The sequence below is a fragment of the Bombina bombina genome, chromosome 10 (assembly GCF_027579735.1).
Source record: "Bombina bombina isolate aBomBom1 chromosome 10, aBomBom1.pri, whole genome shotgun sequence".
Classification (NCBI taxonomy): domain Eukaryota; kingdom Metazoa; phylum Chordata; class Amphibia; order Anura; family Bombinatoridae; genus Bombina; species Bombina bombina.
Window position 1 is genome coordinate 33,190,607 of NC_069508.1, and position 18,450 is coordinate 33,209,056.

General features: G+C 37.9%; 2 protein-coding genes across 2 annotated transcripts in view; one reads left to right on the plus strand and one right to left on the minus strand.

Annotated features, from left to right (window-relative positions):
- Positions 1-468, minus strand: part of LOC128640685 (ADAMTS-like protein 2) — a 55,658-nt gene extending 55,190 nt beyond the window's left edge. Inside the window, exon 1 of the mRNA XM_053693115.1 lies at positions 445-468. Within this exon, the coding sequence (XP_053549090.1) occupies positions 445-468 (24 nt within the window). The remainder of the gene's footprint in view (positions 1-444) is intronic.
- A 1,125-nt stretch (positions 469-1,593) lies between these two features.
- Positions 1,594-17,327, plus strand: LOC128640686 (uncharacterized). Its single transcript, XM_053693116.1, has 6 exons — positions 1,594-1,694; positions 12,603-12,705; positions 14,088-14,228; positions 15,673-15,790; positions 16,752-16,832; positions 17,257-17,327. Exons 1-6 carry the CDS (start codon positions 1,594-1,596, stop codon positions 17,325-17,327), a joined length of 615 nt encoding a protein of 204 aa, XP_053549091.1.
- Positions 17,328-18,450: the final 1,123 nt, after the last annotated feature.

An 18,450-nucleotide genomic window follows, 5' to 3' on the forward strand; every position in this document is an offset into this window, starting at 1 on the left:
CTCATAAAAATCTGTTACCTGACATGAATATTAGTATGGGCCCCCTTAAAAATCTGTTATCTGACATGAATATTAGTACGGGCCCTCATAAAAATCTGTTACCTTATATGAATATTAGTATGGACCCCCATTAAAAATCTGTTATCTGACATGAATATTAGTATGGGCCCTCATAAAAATCTGTTATCTGACATGAATATTAGTACGGGCCCACAAAAAAATCTGTTACCTGACATGAATATTAGTATGGGCCCCCTTAAAAATCTGTTATCTGACATGAATATTAGTACGGGCCCCCTTAAAAATCTGTTATCTGACATGAATATTAGTACGGGCCCCCTTAAAAATCTGTTATCTGACCTGAATATTAGTATGGGCCCCCTTAAAAATCTGTTATCTGACATGAATATTAGTATGGGCCCCCTTAAAAATCTGTTATCTGACCTGAATATTAGTACGGGCCCTCATAAAAAACTGTTATCTGACATGAATATTAGTATGGGCCCCCTTAAAAATCTGTTATCTGACATAAATATTAGTATGGGCCCCCTTAAAAATCTGTTATCTGACCTGAATATTAGTACGGGCCCTCATAAAAAACTGTTATCTGACATGAATATTAGTATGGGCCCCCTTAAAAATCTGTTATCTGACATGAATATTAGTACGGGCCCTCATAAAAATCTGTTATTTGACATGAATATTAGTATGGGCCCCCTTAAAAATCTGTTATCTGACATGAATATTAGTACGGGCCCTCATAAAAAACTGTTATCTGACATGAATATTAGTATGGGCCCCCTTAAAAATCTGTTATCTGACATGAATATTAGTACGGGCCCACATAAAAATCTGTTATCTGACATGAATATTAGTACGGGCCCTCATAAAAATCTGTTATCTGACATGAATATTAGTACGGGCCCCCTTAAAAATCTGTTATCTGACATAAATATTAGTATGGGCCCCCTTAAAAATCTGTTATCTGACATGAATATTAGTACGGGCCCTCATAAAAATCTGTTATTTGACATGAATATTAGTACGGGCCCCCTTAAAAATCTGTTATTTGACATGAATATTAGTACGGGCCCCCTTAAAAATCTGTTATCTGACATAAATATTAGTATGGGCCCCCTTAAAAATCTGTTATCTGACATAAATATTAGTATGGGCCCCCTTAAAAATCTGTTATCTGACATGAATATTAGTACGGGCCCTCATAAAAATCTGTTATTTGACATGAATATTAGTACGGGCCCCCTTAAAAATCTGTTATCTGACATGAATATTAGTACGGGCCCCCTTAAAAATCTGTTATCTGACATGAATATTAGTACGGGCCCTCATAAAAATCTGTTATCTGACATGAATATTAGTACGGGCCCTCATAAAAATCTGTTATCTGACATGAATATTAGTACGGGCCCTCATAAAAATCTGTTATTTGACATGAATATTAGTACGGGCCCCCTTAAAAATCTGTTATCTGACATGGACATTAATGCGGGCCCCCTTAAAAATCTGTTATCCGAGAGAAATTATGCACTGTGCTATCCAACATGAATAGTATAGCGTGCACAATACTACTACATGCACAATAAAAACCACAGACTGGTAATACCAGTGCAAAAATGCAAGCGCAAGGAACAGCAGTCGCACAGCCCTGCTAATTACTTGTCGTTTTCTGCTTGGTAGCCGCAAAGCTTGAAGCTATCAAGTGGGACTTAACCTATGTCTTTAACCCCTTTGAGAGGGTTAAACACATTGATATCTAGGGCCAGTAATGAAGAAAATTGAATGTTTTAAAAATTAGTGTCGTTTTTTTCATTAAAATATCTCTATAAGTAAATAAACACCACAGACCAAGATGAAAACTGAGGGATCTCTCCCACCAGAAGAAATTATAGCTCTGCGTTTAGTGCACCATATTACTAAGCAATATTCATGTATACTTCAAGTAAATTGTTAGCTGAATAATTCCCCCGTGATTCCTCCATCTCTCACTTTGTTATTTGTGGTGAGGGCCACATGTAAATAACTATTCACCCACTTCAAATATACTTGTTACCACCAAATCGCTAGTGGTTGTATATGAAATGGCTGTGTAGGCTATTACATTGTATATTAGGTAGACAAGATTATATGTCAGTAATTACATGTTTTACATGAGGGTAATTACAGGGCTATGTGTGAGTAATTGCAGAGCTATATATCAATTTTACAGAGTTATGTGTCTGTAACAGTTATAAGTTCAAATGTGGGTTGATTTGCGTTACGGGTCCCACATAGTTGTGTCTGAAAAGTTGAACACAGACTTGAAAAAGGAAATATAAAGCTATTTTTATATATCAGTCTACAGTAACCTGATATGTGTTATGTTATGTAATCATTACAGGCTATTTTCTCTCTATATAAAGGGCTGGGTAAGTCATAGAAGAGGGCAGGCAGTGTTATGTATAGTAGTTTATGCCTGATCGTGCCAGTCATATATAACACATGTAACCAATACATTAATACTCAGAGCTGGATATACAGGGTTCCTTATTGGGTTGTGAAGTGTTTATGTGTAAGTTATATTTGTAGTTTATATTTTATCTTTATATGGTCTGTTCTCAGAAGGCTGCAGTCTCCGCCCATTATTATCCTCTATTGGCTCCCGCAAGACAGGCTTGTCTATGGCTAATATTACAAACACTGTATACAAGCTGGGTGGTTTTTGTTTTTTCATTGTTTTTAAAGCTATTCTATTCCATTATTCAGTCAGCAGTTTAATCTGTGTAATTGTGCACATGCCCAGTAGGTGTTGGTACATCATAACGAGCTAGATTACAAGTGGAGCTCTAAACTATAGTGCTCCCGCAAAGCGCAATAATTAACCAGCCATTACAAGTGGAGCTCTAAACTATAATGCTCCTGCAAAGCGCAATAATTAACCAGCCATTACAAGTGGAGCTCTAAACTATAATGCTCCTGCAAAGCGCAATAATTAACCAGCCATTACAAGTGGCTGGTTATTGCTACCGCAAACAATAATTAGATTAGATCTCTGGTTAATTTTCTAAAAGTGCCCCAAATGCCCTCAAAATAGAGGGCATTGTAGTTTTTAATAAAATAAAAAAGTAGCATTTTCTTAAAATGAAAAATAACTACACTAGTCAGCTTTTGGTGTCTAAACTTGGTGGGAGTGGGGTGTGAGAAAAAAAACTACACTGAAAAGTGCCTTTACATTGTGGTCTATGGGAACTGTATGTTCCCATAGACGGCAATGTAAATATATATGTACAGTATATGATTATATAAATATATACAGGTGGCCCTCAGTTTACAACGGTTCAATTTGCACCGTTTCAGAATAACAACCTTTTTTTCCAGTCATGTGACTGCTATTGAAAATCATAGAGAAGCAGTTCATTGATTAAAATAGCCAGTAGGTGAAGCTGTCCGCTTGTGTTGCAGAAAAGCCAAGCAAGCTGAAATTAATCAGTGTAACCAGACCTGAGCTATCGAGCAGATTTCAAAGGAACAAGATCGTCCTGTCTATAAATCAGTCCAGATTGGAATGCATAGAAAGAACTGTTTGCAGAAAAATGCAAGTGAAGTCTGTGTTGTGTGATTATTTTATTAGGTTTATAATGCTGTCTAGCAAATGTTTTTGTTCATTTAACTTAGTTTAATTATATATTCTGTATTGTGTGATTATTTAATTAGGTTTATAATGCTGTTTAGCATTTAAAGTCTTCATTTCAAAGCTTTAAAAATAATGTATTAGGTGTTAATTATGAAAATTTTGAGAGGGGCCTGGAACCTAACACCCTCACTTCCCATTGACTTACAGTGGGGAAAAAAAGTATTTAGTCAGCCACCAATTGTGCAAGTTCTCCCACTTAAGAAGGTGAGAGAGGCCTATAATTTTCATCATAGGTATACCTCAACTATGAGAGACAAAATGTGGAAACAAATCCAGACAATCACATTGTCTGATTTGGAAAGAATTTATTTGCAAATTATGGTGGAAAATAAGTATTTGGTCAATATCAAAAGTTAATCTCAATACTTTGTTATATATCCTTTGCTGGCAATGACAGAGGTCAAACGTTTTCTGTAAGTCTTCACAAGGTTGTCACACACTGTTGCTGGTATGTTGATCTCCTCTAGAGCAGTGATGTTGCTGGGCAACACGGACTTTCAACTCCTCCCAAAGGTTTTCTATGGGGTTGAGATCTGGAGACTGGCTAGGCCACTCCAGGACTTTGAAATGCTTCTTACGAAGCCACTCCTTTGCTGCCCGTGCGGTGTGTTTGGGATCATTTTCATGCTGAAAGACCCAGCCACGTTTCATCTTCAATGCCCTTGCTGATGGAAGGAGGTTTGCACTCAAAATATCAGGATACATGGCCCCATTCATTCTTTCATGTACAATGATCAGTCATCCTGTTCCCTTTGCAGAGAAACAGCCCCAAAGCATGATGTTGCCACCCCCATGCTTCACAGTAGGTATGGTGTTCTCTCTCCTCCAAACATGACAAGTTGTGTTTCTACCAAACAGTTCTACTTTGGTTTCATCTGACCATATGACATTCTCCCAATCCGCTTCTGGATCATCCAAATGCTCTCTAGCATACTTCAGACGGGCCTGGACATGTACTGGCTTAAGCAGGGGTACACGTCTGGCACTGCAGGATCTGAGTCCCTGGCGGCGTAGTGTGTTACTGATGGTAGCCTTTGTTACGTTGGTCCCAGCTCTCTGCAGGTCATTCACTAGGTCCCCCCGTGTGGTTCTGGGATGTTTGCTCACCGTTCTTGTGATCATTTTGACCCAACGGGGTGAGATCTTGCGTGGAGCTCCAGATCGAGGGAGATTATCAGTGGTCTTGTATGTCTTCCATTTTCTAATTATTGCTCCTACAGTTGATTTCTTCACACCAAGCTGCTTGCCTATTGCAGATTCAGTCTTCCCAGCCTAGTGCAGGTCTACAATTTTGTTTCTGGTGTCCTTCGACAGCTCTTTGGTCTTCACCATAGTGGAGTTTGGAGTGTGACTGTTTGAGGTTTTGGACAGGTGTCTTTTATACTGATAACAAGTTCAAACAGGTGCCATTAATACAGGTAATGAGTGGAGGACAGAGGAGCCTCTTAAAGAAGAAGATACAGGTTTGTGAGAGCCAGAAATCTTGCTGTAGGTGACCAAATACTTATTTTCCACCATAATATGCAAATAAATTCTTTCCAAATCAGACAATGTGATTGTCTGGATTTGTTTCCACGTTTTGTCTCTCATAGTTGAGGTATACCTATGATGAAAATTACAGGCCTCTCTTTTTTTCTTAAGTGGGAGAACTTGCACAACTGGTGGCTTTTTTGCCCCACTGTACTTTATAAACTGGGTTTCAATTTACAATGGTTTCAATTTACAACCATTCCTTCTGGAACCTAACCCCGGCGTAAACTGAGGGCTACCTGTATTTATGTGTATATATACATATTAACACATAAATATATATGCATATAATCATATACATATATATTTAAAAATGCTGCCCATCGCTGCGGTCTGTGACGGCATCAGAACGAGGCTCACATAGAAGCCTATGGAAGCGCTCTCGTGAACACAATGCTTCCTAGGTAGGAATATTCTGGAATCAGCCAATCAGATTCAAGTTCAATCCGATTGGCTGATTCAATCAGCCAATCAGATTGAGCTCGCAATCTATTGGCTGTTCCGATCAGCCAATAGAATGCGAGCTCAATCTGATTGGCTGATTGGATCAGCCAATCGGATTGAACTTGAATCTGATTGGCTGATTCCATCAGCCAATCAGAATATTCCTACCTTAATTCCGATTGGCTGATAGAATCCTATCAGCCAATCGGAATTAAGGTAGGAATATTCTGATTGGCTGATGGAATCAGCCAATCAGATTCAAGTTCAATCCGATTGGCTGATCCAATCAGCCAATCAGATTGAGCTCGCATTCTATTGGCTGATCGGAAAGCCAATAGATTGCGAGCTCAATCTGATTGGCTGATTGAATCAGCCAATCGGATTGAACTTGAATCTGATTGGTGATTCCAGAATATTCCTACCTAGGAAGCATTGTGTTCACGAGAGCGCTTCCATAGGCTTCTATGTGAGCCGTTCTGATGCCGTCACAGACCGCAGCGATGGGCAGCATTTTTAAATATATATGTATATGATTATATGCATATATATTTATGTGTTAATATGTATATATACACATAAATACAGGTAGCCTCAGTTTACGCCGGGGTTAGGTTCCAGAAGGAATGGTTGTAAATTGAAACCATTGTAAATTGAAACCCAGTTTATAAAGTACAGTGGGGCAAAAGCCACCAGTTGTGCAAGTTCTCCCACTTAAGAAAAAAGAGAGGCCTGTAATTTTCATCATAGGTATACCTCAACTATGAGAGACAAAACGTGGAAACAAATCCAGACAATCACATTGTCTGATTTGGAAAGAATTTATTTGCATATTATGGTGGAAAATAAGTATTTGGTCACCTACAGCAAGATTTCTGGCTCTCACAAACCTGTATCTTCTTCTTTAAGAGGCTCCTCTGTCCTCCACTCATTACCTGTATTAATGGCACCTGTTTGAACTTGTTATCAGTATAAAACACCTGTCCAAAACCTCAAACAGTCACACTCCAAACTCCACTATGGTGAAGACCAAAGAGCTGTCGAAGGACACCAGAAACAAAATTGTAGACCTGCACTAGGCTGGGAAGACTGAATCTGCAATAGGCAAGCAGCTTGGTGTGAAGAAATCAACTGTAGGAGCAATAATTAGAAAATGGAAGACATACAAGACCACTGATAATCTCCCTCGATCTGGAGCTCCACGCAAGATCTCACCCCGTTGGGTCAAAATGATCACAAGAACGGTGAGCAAACATCCCAGAACCACACGGGGGACCTAGTGAATGACCTGCAGAGAGCTGGGACCAACGTAACAAAGGCTACCATCAGTAACACACTACGCCGCCAGGGACTCAGATCCTGCAGTGCCAGACGTGTACCCTGCTTAAGCCAGTACATGTCCAGGCCCGTCTGAAGTATGCTAGAGAGCATTTGGATGATCCAGAAGCGGATTGGGAGAATGTCATATGGTCAGATGAAACCAAAGTAGAACTGTTTGGTAGAAACACAACTTGTCATGTTTGGAGGAGAGAGAACACCATACCTACTGTGAAGCATGGGGGTGGCAACATCATGCTTTGGGGCTGTTTTCTCTGCAAGGGAACAGGATGACTGATCATTGTACATGAAAGAATGAATGGGGCCATGTATCCTGATATTTTGAGTGCAAACCTCCTTCCATCAGCAAGGGCATTGAAGATGAAACGTGGCTGGGTCTTTCAGCATGAAAATGATCCCAAACACACCGCACGGGCAGCAAAGGAGTGGCTTCGTAAGAAGCATTTCAAAGTCCTGGAGTGGCCTAGCCAGTCTCCAGATCTCAACCCCATAGAAAACCTTTGGGAGGAGTTGAAAGTCCGTGTTGCCCAGCAACATCACTGCTCTAGAGGAGATCAACATACCAGCAACAGTGTGTGACAACCTTGTGAAGACTTACAGAAAACGTTTGACCTCTGTCATTGCCAGCAAAGGATATATAACAAAGTATTGAGATTAACTTTTGATATTGACCAAATACTTATTTTCCACCATAATTTGCAAATAAATTCTTTCCAAATCAGACAATGTGATTGTCTGGATTTGTTTCCACATTTTGTCTCTCATAGTTGAGGTATACCTATGATGAAAATTATAGGCCTCTCTCACCTTCTTAAGTGGGAGAACTTGCACAATTGGTGGCTGACTAAATACTTTTTTTCCCCACTGTAAGTCAATGGGAAGTGAGGGTGTTAGGTTCCAGGCCCCTCTCAAAATTTTCATAATTAACACCTAATACATTATTTTTAAAGCTTTGAAATGAAGACTTTAAATGCTAAACAGCATTATAAACCTAATTAAATAATCACACAATACAGAATATATAATTAAACTAAGTTAAATGAACAAAAACATTTGCTAGACAGCATTATAAACCTAATAAAAATCACACAACACAGACTTCACTTGCATTTTCTGCAAACAGTTCTTTCTATGCATTCCAATCTGGACTGATTTATAGACAGGACGATCTTGTTCCTTTGAAATCTGCTCGATAGCTCAGGTCTGGTTACACTGATTAATTTCAGCTTGCTTGGCTTTTCTGCAACACAAGCGGACAGCTTCACCTACTGGCTATTTTAATCAATGAACTGCTTCTCTATGATTTTCAATAGCAGTCACATGACTGGAAAAAAAGGTTGTTATTCTGAAACGGTGCAAATTGAACCGTTGTAAACTGAGGGCCACCTGTATATATTTATATAATCATATACTGTACATATATATTTACATTGCCGTCTATGGGAACATACAGTTCCCATAGACCACAATGTAAAGGCACTTTTCAGTGTAGTTTTTTTTCTCACACCCCACTCCCACCAAGTTTAGACACCAAAAGCTGACTAGTGTAGTTATTTTTCATTTTAAGAAAATGCTACTTTTTTATTTTATTAAAAACTACAATGCCCTCTATTTTGAGGGCATTTGGGGCACTTTTAGAAAATTAACCAGAGATCTAATCTAATTATTGTTTGCGGTAGCAATAACCAGCCACTTGTAATGGCTGGTTAATTATTGCGCTTTGCAGGAGCATTATAGTTTAGAGCTCCACTTGTAATGGCTGGTTAATTATTGCGCTTTGCAGGAGCATTATAGTTTAGAGCTCCACTTGTAATGGCTGGTTAATTATTGCGCTTTGCGGGAGCACTATAGTTTAGAGCTCCACTTGTAATCTAGCTCGTTATGATGTACCAACACCTACTGGGCATGTGCACAATTACACAGATTAAACTGCTGACTGAATAATGGAATAGAATAGCTTTAAAAACAATGAAAAAACAAAAACCACCCAGCTTGTTACAGTGTTTGTAATATTAGCCATAGACAAGCCTGTCTTGCGGGAGCCAATAGAGGATAATAATGGGCGGAGACTGCAGCCTTCTGAGAACAGACCATATAAAGATAAAATATAAACTACAAATATAACTTACACATAAACACTTCACAACCCAATAAGGAACCCTGTATATCCAGCTCTGAGTATTAATGTATTGGTTACATGTGTTATATATGACTGGCACGATCAGGCATAAACTACTATACATAACACTGCCTGCCCTCTTCTATGACTTACCCAGCCCTTTATATAGAGAGAAAATAGCCTGTAATGATTACATAACATAACACATATCAGGTTACTGTAGACTGATATATAAAAATAGCTTTATATTTCCTTTTTCAAGTCTGTGTTCAACTTTTCAGACACAACTATGTGGGACCGTAACGCAAATCAACCCACATTTGAACTTATAACTGTTACAGACACATAACTCTGTAAAATTGATATATAGCTCTGCAATTACTCACACATAGCCCTGTAATTACCCTCATGTAAAACATGTAATTACTGACATATAATCTTGTCTACCTAATATACAATGTAATAGCCTACACAGCCATTTCATATACAACCACTAGCGATTTGGTGGTAACAAGTATATTTGAAGTGGTGAATAGTTATTTACATGTGGCCCTCACCACAAATAACAAAGTGAGAGATGGAGGAATCACGGGGGAATTATTCAGCTAACAATTTACTTGAAGTATACATGAATATTGCTTAGTAATATGGTGCACTAAACGCAGAGCTATAATTTCTTCTGGTGGGGAGATCCCTCAGTTTTCATCTTGGTCTGTGGTGTTTATTTACTTATAGAGATATTTTAATGAAAAAAACGACACTAATTTTTAAAACATTCAATTTTCTTCATTACTGGCCCTAGATATCAATGTGTTTAACCCTCTCAAAGGGGTTAAAGACATAGGTTAAGTCCCACTTGATAGCTTCAAGCTTTGCGGCTACCAAGCAGAAAACGACAAGTAATTAGCAGGGCTGTGCGACTGCTGTTCCTTGCGCTTGCATTTTTGCACTGGTATTACCAGTCTGTGGTTTTTATTGTGCATGTAGTAGTATTGTGCACGCTATACTATTCATGTTGGATAGCACAGTGCATAATTTCTCTCGGATAACAGATTTTTAAGGGGGCCCGCATTAATGTCCATGTCAGATAACAGATTTTTAAGGGGCCCGTACTAATATTCATGTCAAATAACAGATTTTTATGAGGGCCCGTACTAATATTCATGTCAGATAACAGATTTTTATGAGGGCCCGTACTAATATTCATGTCAGATAACAGATTTTTATGAGGGCCCGTACTAATATTCATGTCAGATAACAGATTTTAAGGGGGCCCGTACTAATATTCATGTCAGATAACAGATTTTTAAGGGGGCCCGTACTAATATTCATGTCAAATAACAGATTTTTATGAGGGCCCGTACTAATATTCATGTCAGATAACAGATTTTTAAGGGGGCCCATACTAATATTTATGTCAGATAACAGATTTTTAAGGGGGGCCCATACTAATATTTATGTCAGATAACAGATTTTTAAGGGGGCCCGTACTAATATTCATGTCAAATAACAGATTTTTAAGGGGGCCCGTACTAATATTCATGTCAAATAACAGATTTTTATGAGGGCCCGTACTAATATTCATGTCAGATAACAGATTTTTAAGGGGGCCCATACTAATATTTATGTCAGATAACAGATTTTTAAGGGGGCCCGTACTAATATTCATGTCAGATAACAGATTTTTATGAGGGCCCGTACTAATATTCATGTCAGATAACAGATTTTTATGAGGGCCCGTACTAATATTCATGTCAGATAACAGATTTTTAAGGGGGCCCATACTAATATTCATGTCAGATAACAGTTTTTTATGAGGGCCCGTACTAATATTCATGTCAGATAACAGATTTTTAAGGGGGCCCATACTAATATTCATGTCAAATAACAGATTTTTATGAGGGCCCGTACTAATATTCATGTCAGATAACAGATTTTTAAGGGGGCCCATACTAATATTCATGTCAGATAACAGTTTTTTATGAGGGCCCGTACTAATATTCAGGTCAGATAACAGATTTTTAAGGGGCCCATACTAATATTTATGTCAGATAACAGATTTTTAAGGGGGCCCATACTAATATTCATGTCAGATAACAGTTTTTTATGAGGGCCCGTACTAATATTCAGGTCAGATAACAGATTTTTAAGGGGGCCCATACTAATATTCATGTCAGATAACAGATTTTTAAGGGGGCCCATACTAATATTCAGGTCAGATAACAGATTTTTAAGGGGGCCCGTACTAATATTCATGTCAGATAACAGATTTTTAAGGGGGCCCGTACTAATATTCATGTCAGATAACAGATTTTTTAAGGGGGCCCATACTAATATTCATGTCAGATAACAGATTTTTATGAGGGCCCATACTAATATTCATGTCAGATAACAGATTTTTATGAGGGCCCATACTAATATTCATGTCAGATAACAGATTTTTAATGGGGGTCCATACTAATATTCATATAAGATAACAGATTTTTATGAGGGCCCGTACTAATATTCATGTCAGATAACAGATTTTTAAGGGGGCCCATACTAATATTCATGTCAGGTAACAGATTTTTATGAGGGCCCGCATTAATGTCCATGTCAGATAACAGATTTTTATGAGGGCCCGCATTAATGTCCATGTCAGATAACAGATTTTTATGAGGGCCCGCATTAATGTCCATGTCAGATAACAGATTTTTATGAGGGCCCGCATTAATGTCCATGTCAGATAACAGATTTTTAAGGGGGCCCGTACTAATATTCATGTCAGGTAACAGATTTTTATGAGGGCCCGTACTAATATTCATGTCAGGTAACAGATTTTTATGAGGGCCCGTACTAATATTCATGTCAGATAACAGATTTTTAAGGGGGCCCATACTAATATTCATATCAGGTAACAGATTTTTATGAGGGCCCGTACTAATATTCATGTTAGATAACAGATTTTTAAGGGGGCCCATACTAATATTCATGTCAGGTAACAGATTTTTATGAGGGCTTGCATTAATGCCCATGTCAGATAACAGATTTTTATGAGGGCCCGCATTAATATCCATGTCAGATAAAAGATTTTTAAGGGGCCCGTACTAATATTCATGTCAGATAACAGATTTTTAAGGGGGCCCGTACTAATATTCATGTCAGATAACAGATTTTTAAGGGGCCCGTACTAATATCCATGTCAGATAACAGATTTATAAGGGGGTCCGTATTAATAGTCAGATAACAGATTTTTTAAGGGGGTCCGTACTAATATTCATGTCAGATAACAGATTTTTAAGGGGGCCCGTACTAATATTCATGTCAGATAACGCTCCAGTGGAAAGCTGAGTGAAAAAATTCTGCTCAAGTTCTTTGTTATACACCTTCTATATAAATGGATCATCTACAAAACATTTTCCACTATATCTATCTTATCTACCTCTCTATCTCTTTCTCTATCTATGAATACATTGTTGAAACTTGTTTATTTTATGCTTTTAGCCTTGCCCACCTGGCTCAGCAAGCTTCAAACAATATCAGTGTTCTGCATTTAATGCTAAAGCTTTTGGGAAGCTATATCATCGTTGGGTGCCACTATATCCGGGTAAGTGACTTCCTTATGGTACATAGTAAAAGATGCAATATCACACATAACCATAGCTACTCTATATCGTATCAACCTTGGTCAATAAAACACCATATTGTATGTGTATATCTCTTACCAACAGACCATTCCTAATGACAGACATATACTCAGCTGTTTTTACCAGACATATCCATAATAACTATTGGTCAGGTGAGAGCCCTTGAAGAACAGTGTTACAAATCCATTTCTATGTCATCATTATATCAGGAATTATTATAGAGTCTTGATCTATGTTCATAGGATATTGCTTGAGGACCCACTTGTAGCTTAAACCCAGAGCATCCTTTAGTAGAGTTACAATTGTGCTTAGAGGTTTTCTGGAGCAAAGTAACATCAGGTGAGTTTCCTATTTATTGTGTTTGCACATAGAGTTATTTCAGATATATACCTGTTCTCTCTATGCATATTTACATGGTATATAAATGCCACCTCTATCTGGTACTACATTCTATATAACATGGTCAACTCATCTCATGCTAAGAGATGGATAATTTGGGCGTATACATCTACCCACCTTAGATTGATTTACCTCCTGTCTTGTAAAATGAGGTTGTATGATATTGTGAGTGCTCCATTGTTAGAAATTATTGTTCGAAATGTTCTTATTCCTTAACTGTAATCTTAGAATCTTTATGTTTGGATTATTTGAAGTTTGAGGGGAAAAACACAACATTGCAATATACAATCATGAGTTTGCCTGCTTTTGGTGTAAAATAACTAAGTAAATTGTGTTCCACTCTCTTTAAAAAGACTGGAGTGCCTCCATCATATTTAAGTATGGTGAAATTTACCTGAGCCTACGACATTCTACCAAGTGATTGCTTAATTCAGAGCACAAGTTCATTTACATATATTGCTAAAGGGCTACAACAAGAAAGACCAGGAATTCCACCAGTCTTTGCAAGGGATGTATCTATAAACAGTGCTAACAAAATCACAGCAATTTCCCTGTAGTTTAGCACCACTCCACAGAGAGGGTAGATTGTATACTGTGAAATACAGAGCCCTGACACTCCTACATACTGCACAGTGATTGGCTGATAAGTGCAGGAGCTATATTATATCTGTCCATAATTGGCCACAGCAAACCGAGTAAGATAAACACAATTCAAGAGGCTTTTCAAGGGTGTGTCATGGGCCTTACAAATAATGCACAATCTTTTTTAACCAAACATCAGTTTTATATGCTTTTAAAATATTTATTTTGCTTACATATATTTTGTAATGCAGTGAACAACTGCAAATGCATAAATTAAAAAATACTTAAATGTCCCTTTAATGTTCCTGTCCATTACAGTCTTTACTCTCCCTTTAACTGTGTGTCATCTGCTGTGTTTCAGATGATTATACCAGTATCTCTAGCAAACCATGTGACCTTCAGTGCACCAGTACCACGCGGGAGAGGCAGCTCTTGGTACCCGCCCACGACGGCACAAGCTGTAAGGATAGGACGTACCAAGGAGTCTGCATCAGCGGCAAGTGTGAGGTATCACTTATGTTACAGAGATTTAAAATGCTTTTTATTTTAATACTAAAGGTTTCATTGGTGAATCTTATTAAAGGTACTTTCACCTGTTCCCCCAGTGCTGAATAAAACTGATTTCAGACTTGTGGAAACTCTGTTCAGTAATGCAGCTTTAGTTGTTGTTTTAGCAACCAATAAGCATTAATTTCTAAATAAGGCGAAACAGCTTTTACTTAAAAGAACATAGAAGTATTTTTATTTATTTATATATATATTAATATATATATAATATAAACAATTAAGCATTGGATTCTAAAATATTTATACATACAAAATACATGTTTTAAAGCATTTAAAACTGTCATTAAGTTAGCAAAATCTGCATAGTTTTGCAGTCTTCTGACACACCATTTGAAAGCCTTGAGTGTGTTTACCTTATCTCAGTTACTTTGGCTAATTAAGGAAAAAAAGTAAATGAACTACCTGCCCTGATCAAACAAGCACTGTGTAGCATGTGCAGGGTTAGAGATCTGGATCCTTTAGAATCTATTCCATCCTCTCTGGGACAACAGAAAAAAAGACAAATTTTTAGTGTTAAATTTTAGGAAAAGTGAGAAAAATAATTAATGAAAGCATTTTTTTCCCCCTGAAAAGCAAAATTAATTTTATTGCTAATAACTTTTTGCATTTAATTTCCCTTTTAAAGGGACGTTGTACTCCAAAATTTTCTCCCCTTTAGTGTTTCCCAATTAAATGTTTTACATAACTCCTTTACCTTTACTTTGTCATTTTAAAATAGCTGCTTTTTGTCAGATGAAACCCCAACCTATACTGAAAATATAATGCAGAATTATATATAGAAAACAAGATGCACAGCAGAAATCTACCTCCGAGTGGGAGGTTGTTTCCAGAGTTTGGAATACAATGAACTCCTACTACATCATACATTGTCCCTTTAACGTTTTCCCAATTACTTGTTAAACCAGCTGTATTGCATAAAATGTACTGGAGATTGCACCTTTATCTTTATTCTAGGAATTAAAAATGATAATGTCAGTACCTAAATATTGGCCTTTGTGTATATAAAGAAAGAGAACATGAGCAGGTATGATCTTCCTGCAGGCTCAGCTCACTTAAATTGGTATTCAGAAAAACGGGTTAACGTTACATTGAGCAAGAAAATAATTAAATAATTTTTTTCATATACAAAAATAAACCTTAATCAGCAATTTCCCATATATTTAATTATCTGCAGCTGGTATAAAAGTTATTGGAAACATATTAAGGGAAACATAATTTTCAGTACAGTGACCTTTTAACATTATTTTATAAAAACAAAAATAAATGTATGCTTAATTAGCATATTTGTGCACTGTTTGCATAAGCATACCAGGGGTATAGTGCATATACAGGTGATATAGGAATTTATAGTCTCATACAACATTATTATGTATCGGCAGCCAGTGGGATGCGATGGGAATCTGCACTCTACTAGATCTTTAGATCGATGCGGAGTTTGTGGTGGAGATGGGAGTACCTGTTACCGGGTATCAGGAAGCTTTCGGAAGTGTGTTTTAGGTAAGAAACCAGTGAACTATATATCACATGACCAGAGCTCTTCATCGTTCCACATATTGTGGGATTGTCATGGTTTGTGAGATCTGCCGCTAATTGCAGCTGTACACCGTACTTGAATTAGTTAATTAGCTAGCTGGTAAATAGTAATAGTATTGTAATGTAGGAATAACCCTCTCACCTCTGTGATTCCTCCCACACACCTCTCTTCCCCTTCCCACACACTCATCCCCACCATCTTTGGTACTGGCGGACAGTCTGTCAGTATGCAGTTTAGGACTTTTTTCTGTAGTGTAGTAGTCCCAAACCTCTCCCCTTCTCCCTTCAAAATAAATTTTCTGCAGTGTGCAGCCCCTCCCACTCCGCCTCTCCCTCCCCCCTCTGCCGAAGGGCTGCCCGCCCGCCTTCCCTCCCACACCTCCAGCCAACAAAATTTGAGATCGTTACAGACAGTGACACAGACCGTTTTACTGCTTGTAACGACCTGGCAATCTGCCTTCATATGGTAACATTACCTCGATCCTGTTCTGTTACCATATGAAGACAGATGCCTGCTGCCCATTGCCATGACTGCTGGAGCTTCCTGAAGCTGTGACGTAGATTTGCGATATCCGAAGTACTAAAGTTAGCGCACCTGAATCTTTTGTTCGGGAGCTAACTTTACTTTCAACTTGTAATATCACTGCTAATCCAACCGATCTAATTTTTTACTTTGAAAGCAATTAGGACTGAACCCTGAAAAAAAATTTTTTGCACGACACTTATAATCTAGCCCTATGTATGCTCAGGGCCAGCAGTTCTCTGTGGTTCCAACTAGTAATTTAACTGTTTGGTATTAAACACATAGACCTGCAGGATCGGTTGTGCCAAAGTTTATGTTCTATTGTATCACAGCATGTAAATTTACCAACATACTGTATTGTAGCATTTAAAGCTCTTTGATTTTATTATTCTCTTTCCTCAGGTTACGCTCTAATCACATTGATTCCAGTCGGAGCCTTTGATATATTAATCACAGAAAAAAGAAATACAGAAAATATTTTAGGTAAGGAATCACCGGGGCTGTACTTTAATGATCTAAAACAGAAGACCAAAGAAGCAGAATCTTTTGTTTTAAAGGGACACTCAAGTCTAAATAAACTTTTATTTAGAGCAGCCGTTTTAAGACACTTTCCAATTTACTTTCATTATTAAATTTTGCACAGTCTTTTTATATTCAAATTTTCTGGGGAACGAGCATGTGCTCAAGCTCATAGGGTATATGTATACTTGTCTGCAATTGGCTGATGTCTGTCACATGATACAGGAGGGCCGAAAATTGGAGAAAAAAATAAATCTGTCATAAAAAAATGTACTGCTTATTTGAAATTCAGAGTAGGTGTTATTGCATTGTATTTTTATTATGCACTTGATAATTATGTAATTCTACTGCATTGAGTGGTCCTTTAACATACGTCCTCATTTAAAAGTCATCGAAGGGTTTTCTAATTCAAGTCAATTTCAAACCACGTATCTTCCCTACAATAAGCTGCTTATTTAACAGTATTCAAATGTATTCAGTTTTTTTTTTTTACATCATGTTTTCAAGTGTCAGTAACAAAATGTTATAAAAATAGAAAATAAATAAAAATGATTGACATTGGAGTCCAAAATTTGTGTGATAGATAAATATTTATTCCAGGTGAGAATCATGAAAACATGCAAATGTAGAGATAGGAGATCAAAAAAGGGGAGTAAATGCATATAGATCCTATAATATACACTGCTCAAAAAAATAAAGGGAACACTAAAATAACACATCCTAGATCTGAATGAATTAAATATTCTAATTAAATACTTTGTTCTTTACATAGTTGAATGTGCTGACAACAAAATCACACAAAAATTAAAAAATGGAAATCAAATTTTTTAACCCATGGAGGTCTGGATTTGGAGTCACACTCAAAATTAAAGTGGAAAAACACACTACAGGCGGATCCAACTTTGATGTAATGTCCTTAAAACAAGTCAAAATGAGGCTCAGTAGTGTGTGTGGCCTCCACGTGCCTGTATGACCTCCCTACAACGCCTGTGCATGCTCTTGATGAGGTGGTGGATGGTCTCCTGAGGGATCTCCTCCCAGACCTGGACTAAAGCATCCACCAACTCCTGGACAGTCTGTGGTGCAACGTGAAGTTGGTGGATGGAGCGAGACATGATGTCCCAGATGTGCTCAATTGGATTCAGGTCTGGGGAACGGGTGGGCCATCCATAGCATCAATGCCTTCGTCTTGCAGGAACTGCTGACACACTCCAGCCACATGAGGTCTAGCATTGTCTTGCATTAGGAGGAACCCAGGGCCAACTGCACCAGCATATGGTCTCACAAGGGGTCTGAGGATCTCATCTCGATACCTAATGGCAGTCAGGCTACCTCTGGAGAGCACATGGAGGGCTGTTCGGCCCCTCAAAGAAATGCCACCCCCACACCATTACTGACCCACTGCCAAACCGGCCATGCTGGAGGATGTTGCAGGCAGCAGTGTTTGAAGGCCCGGTATACAGAACATAAAGGGACATTGTACACTAGATTTTTCTTTGCATAAATGTTTTGTAGATGATCCATTTCTAAAGCCCATCTGGGAGTGTTTTTGTAACAATGTATTGCTTATTTTTAAATAACA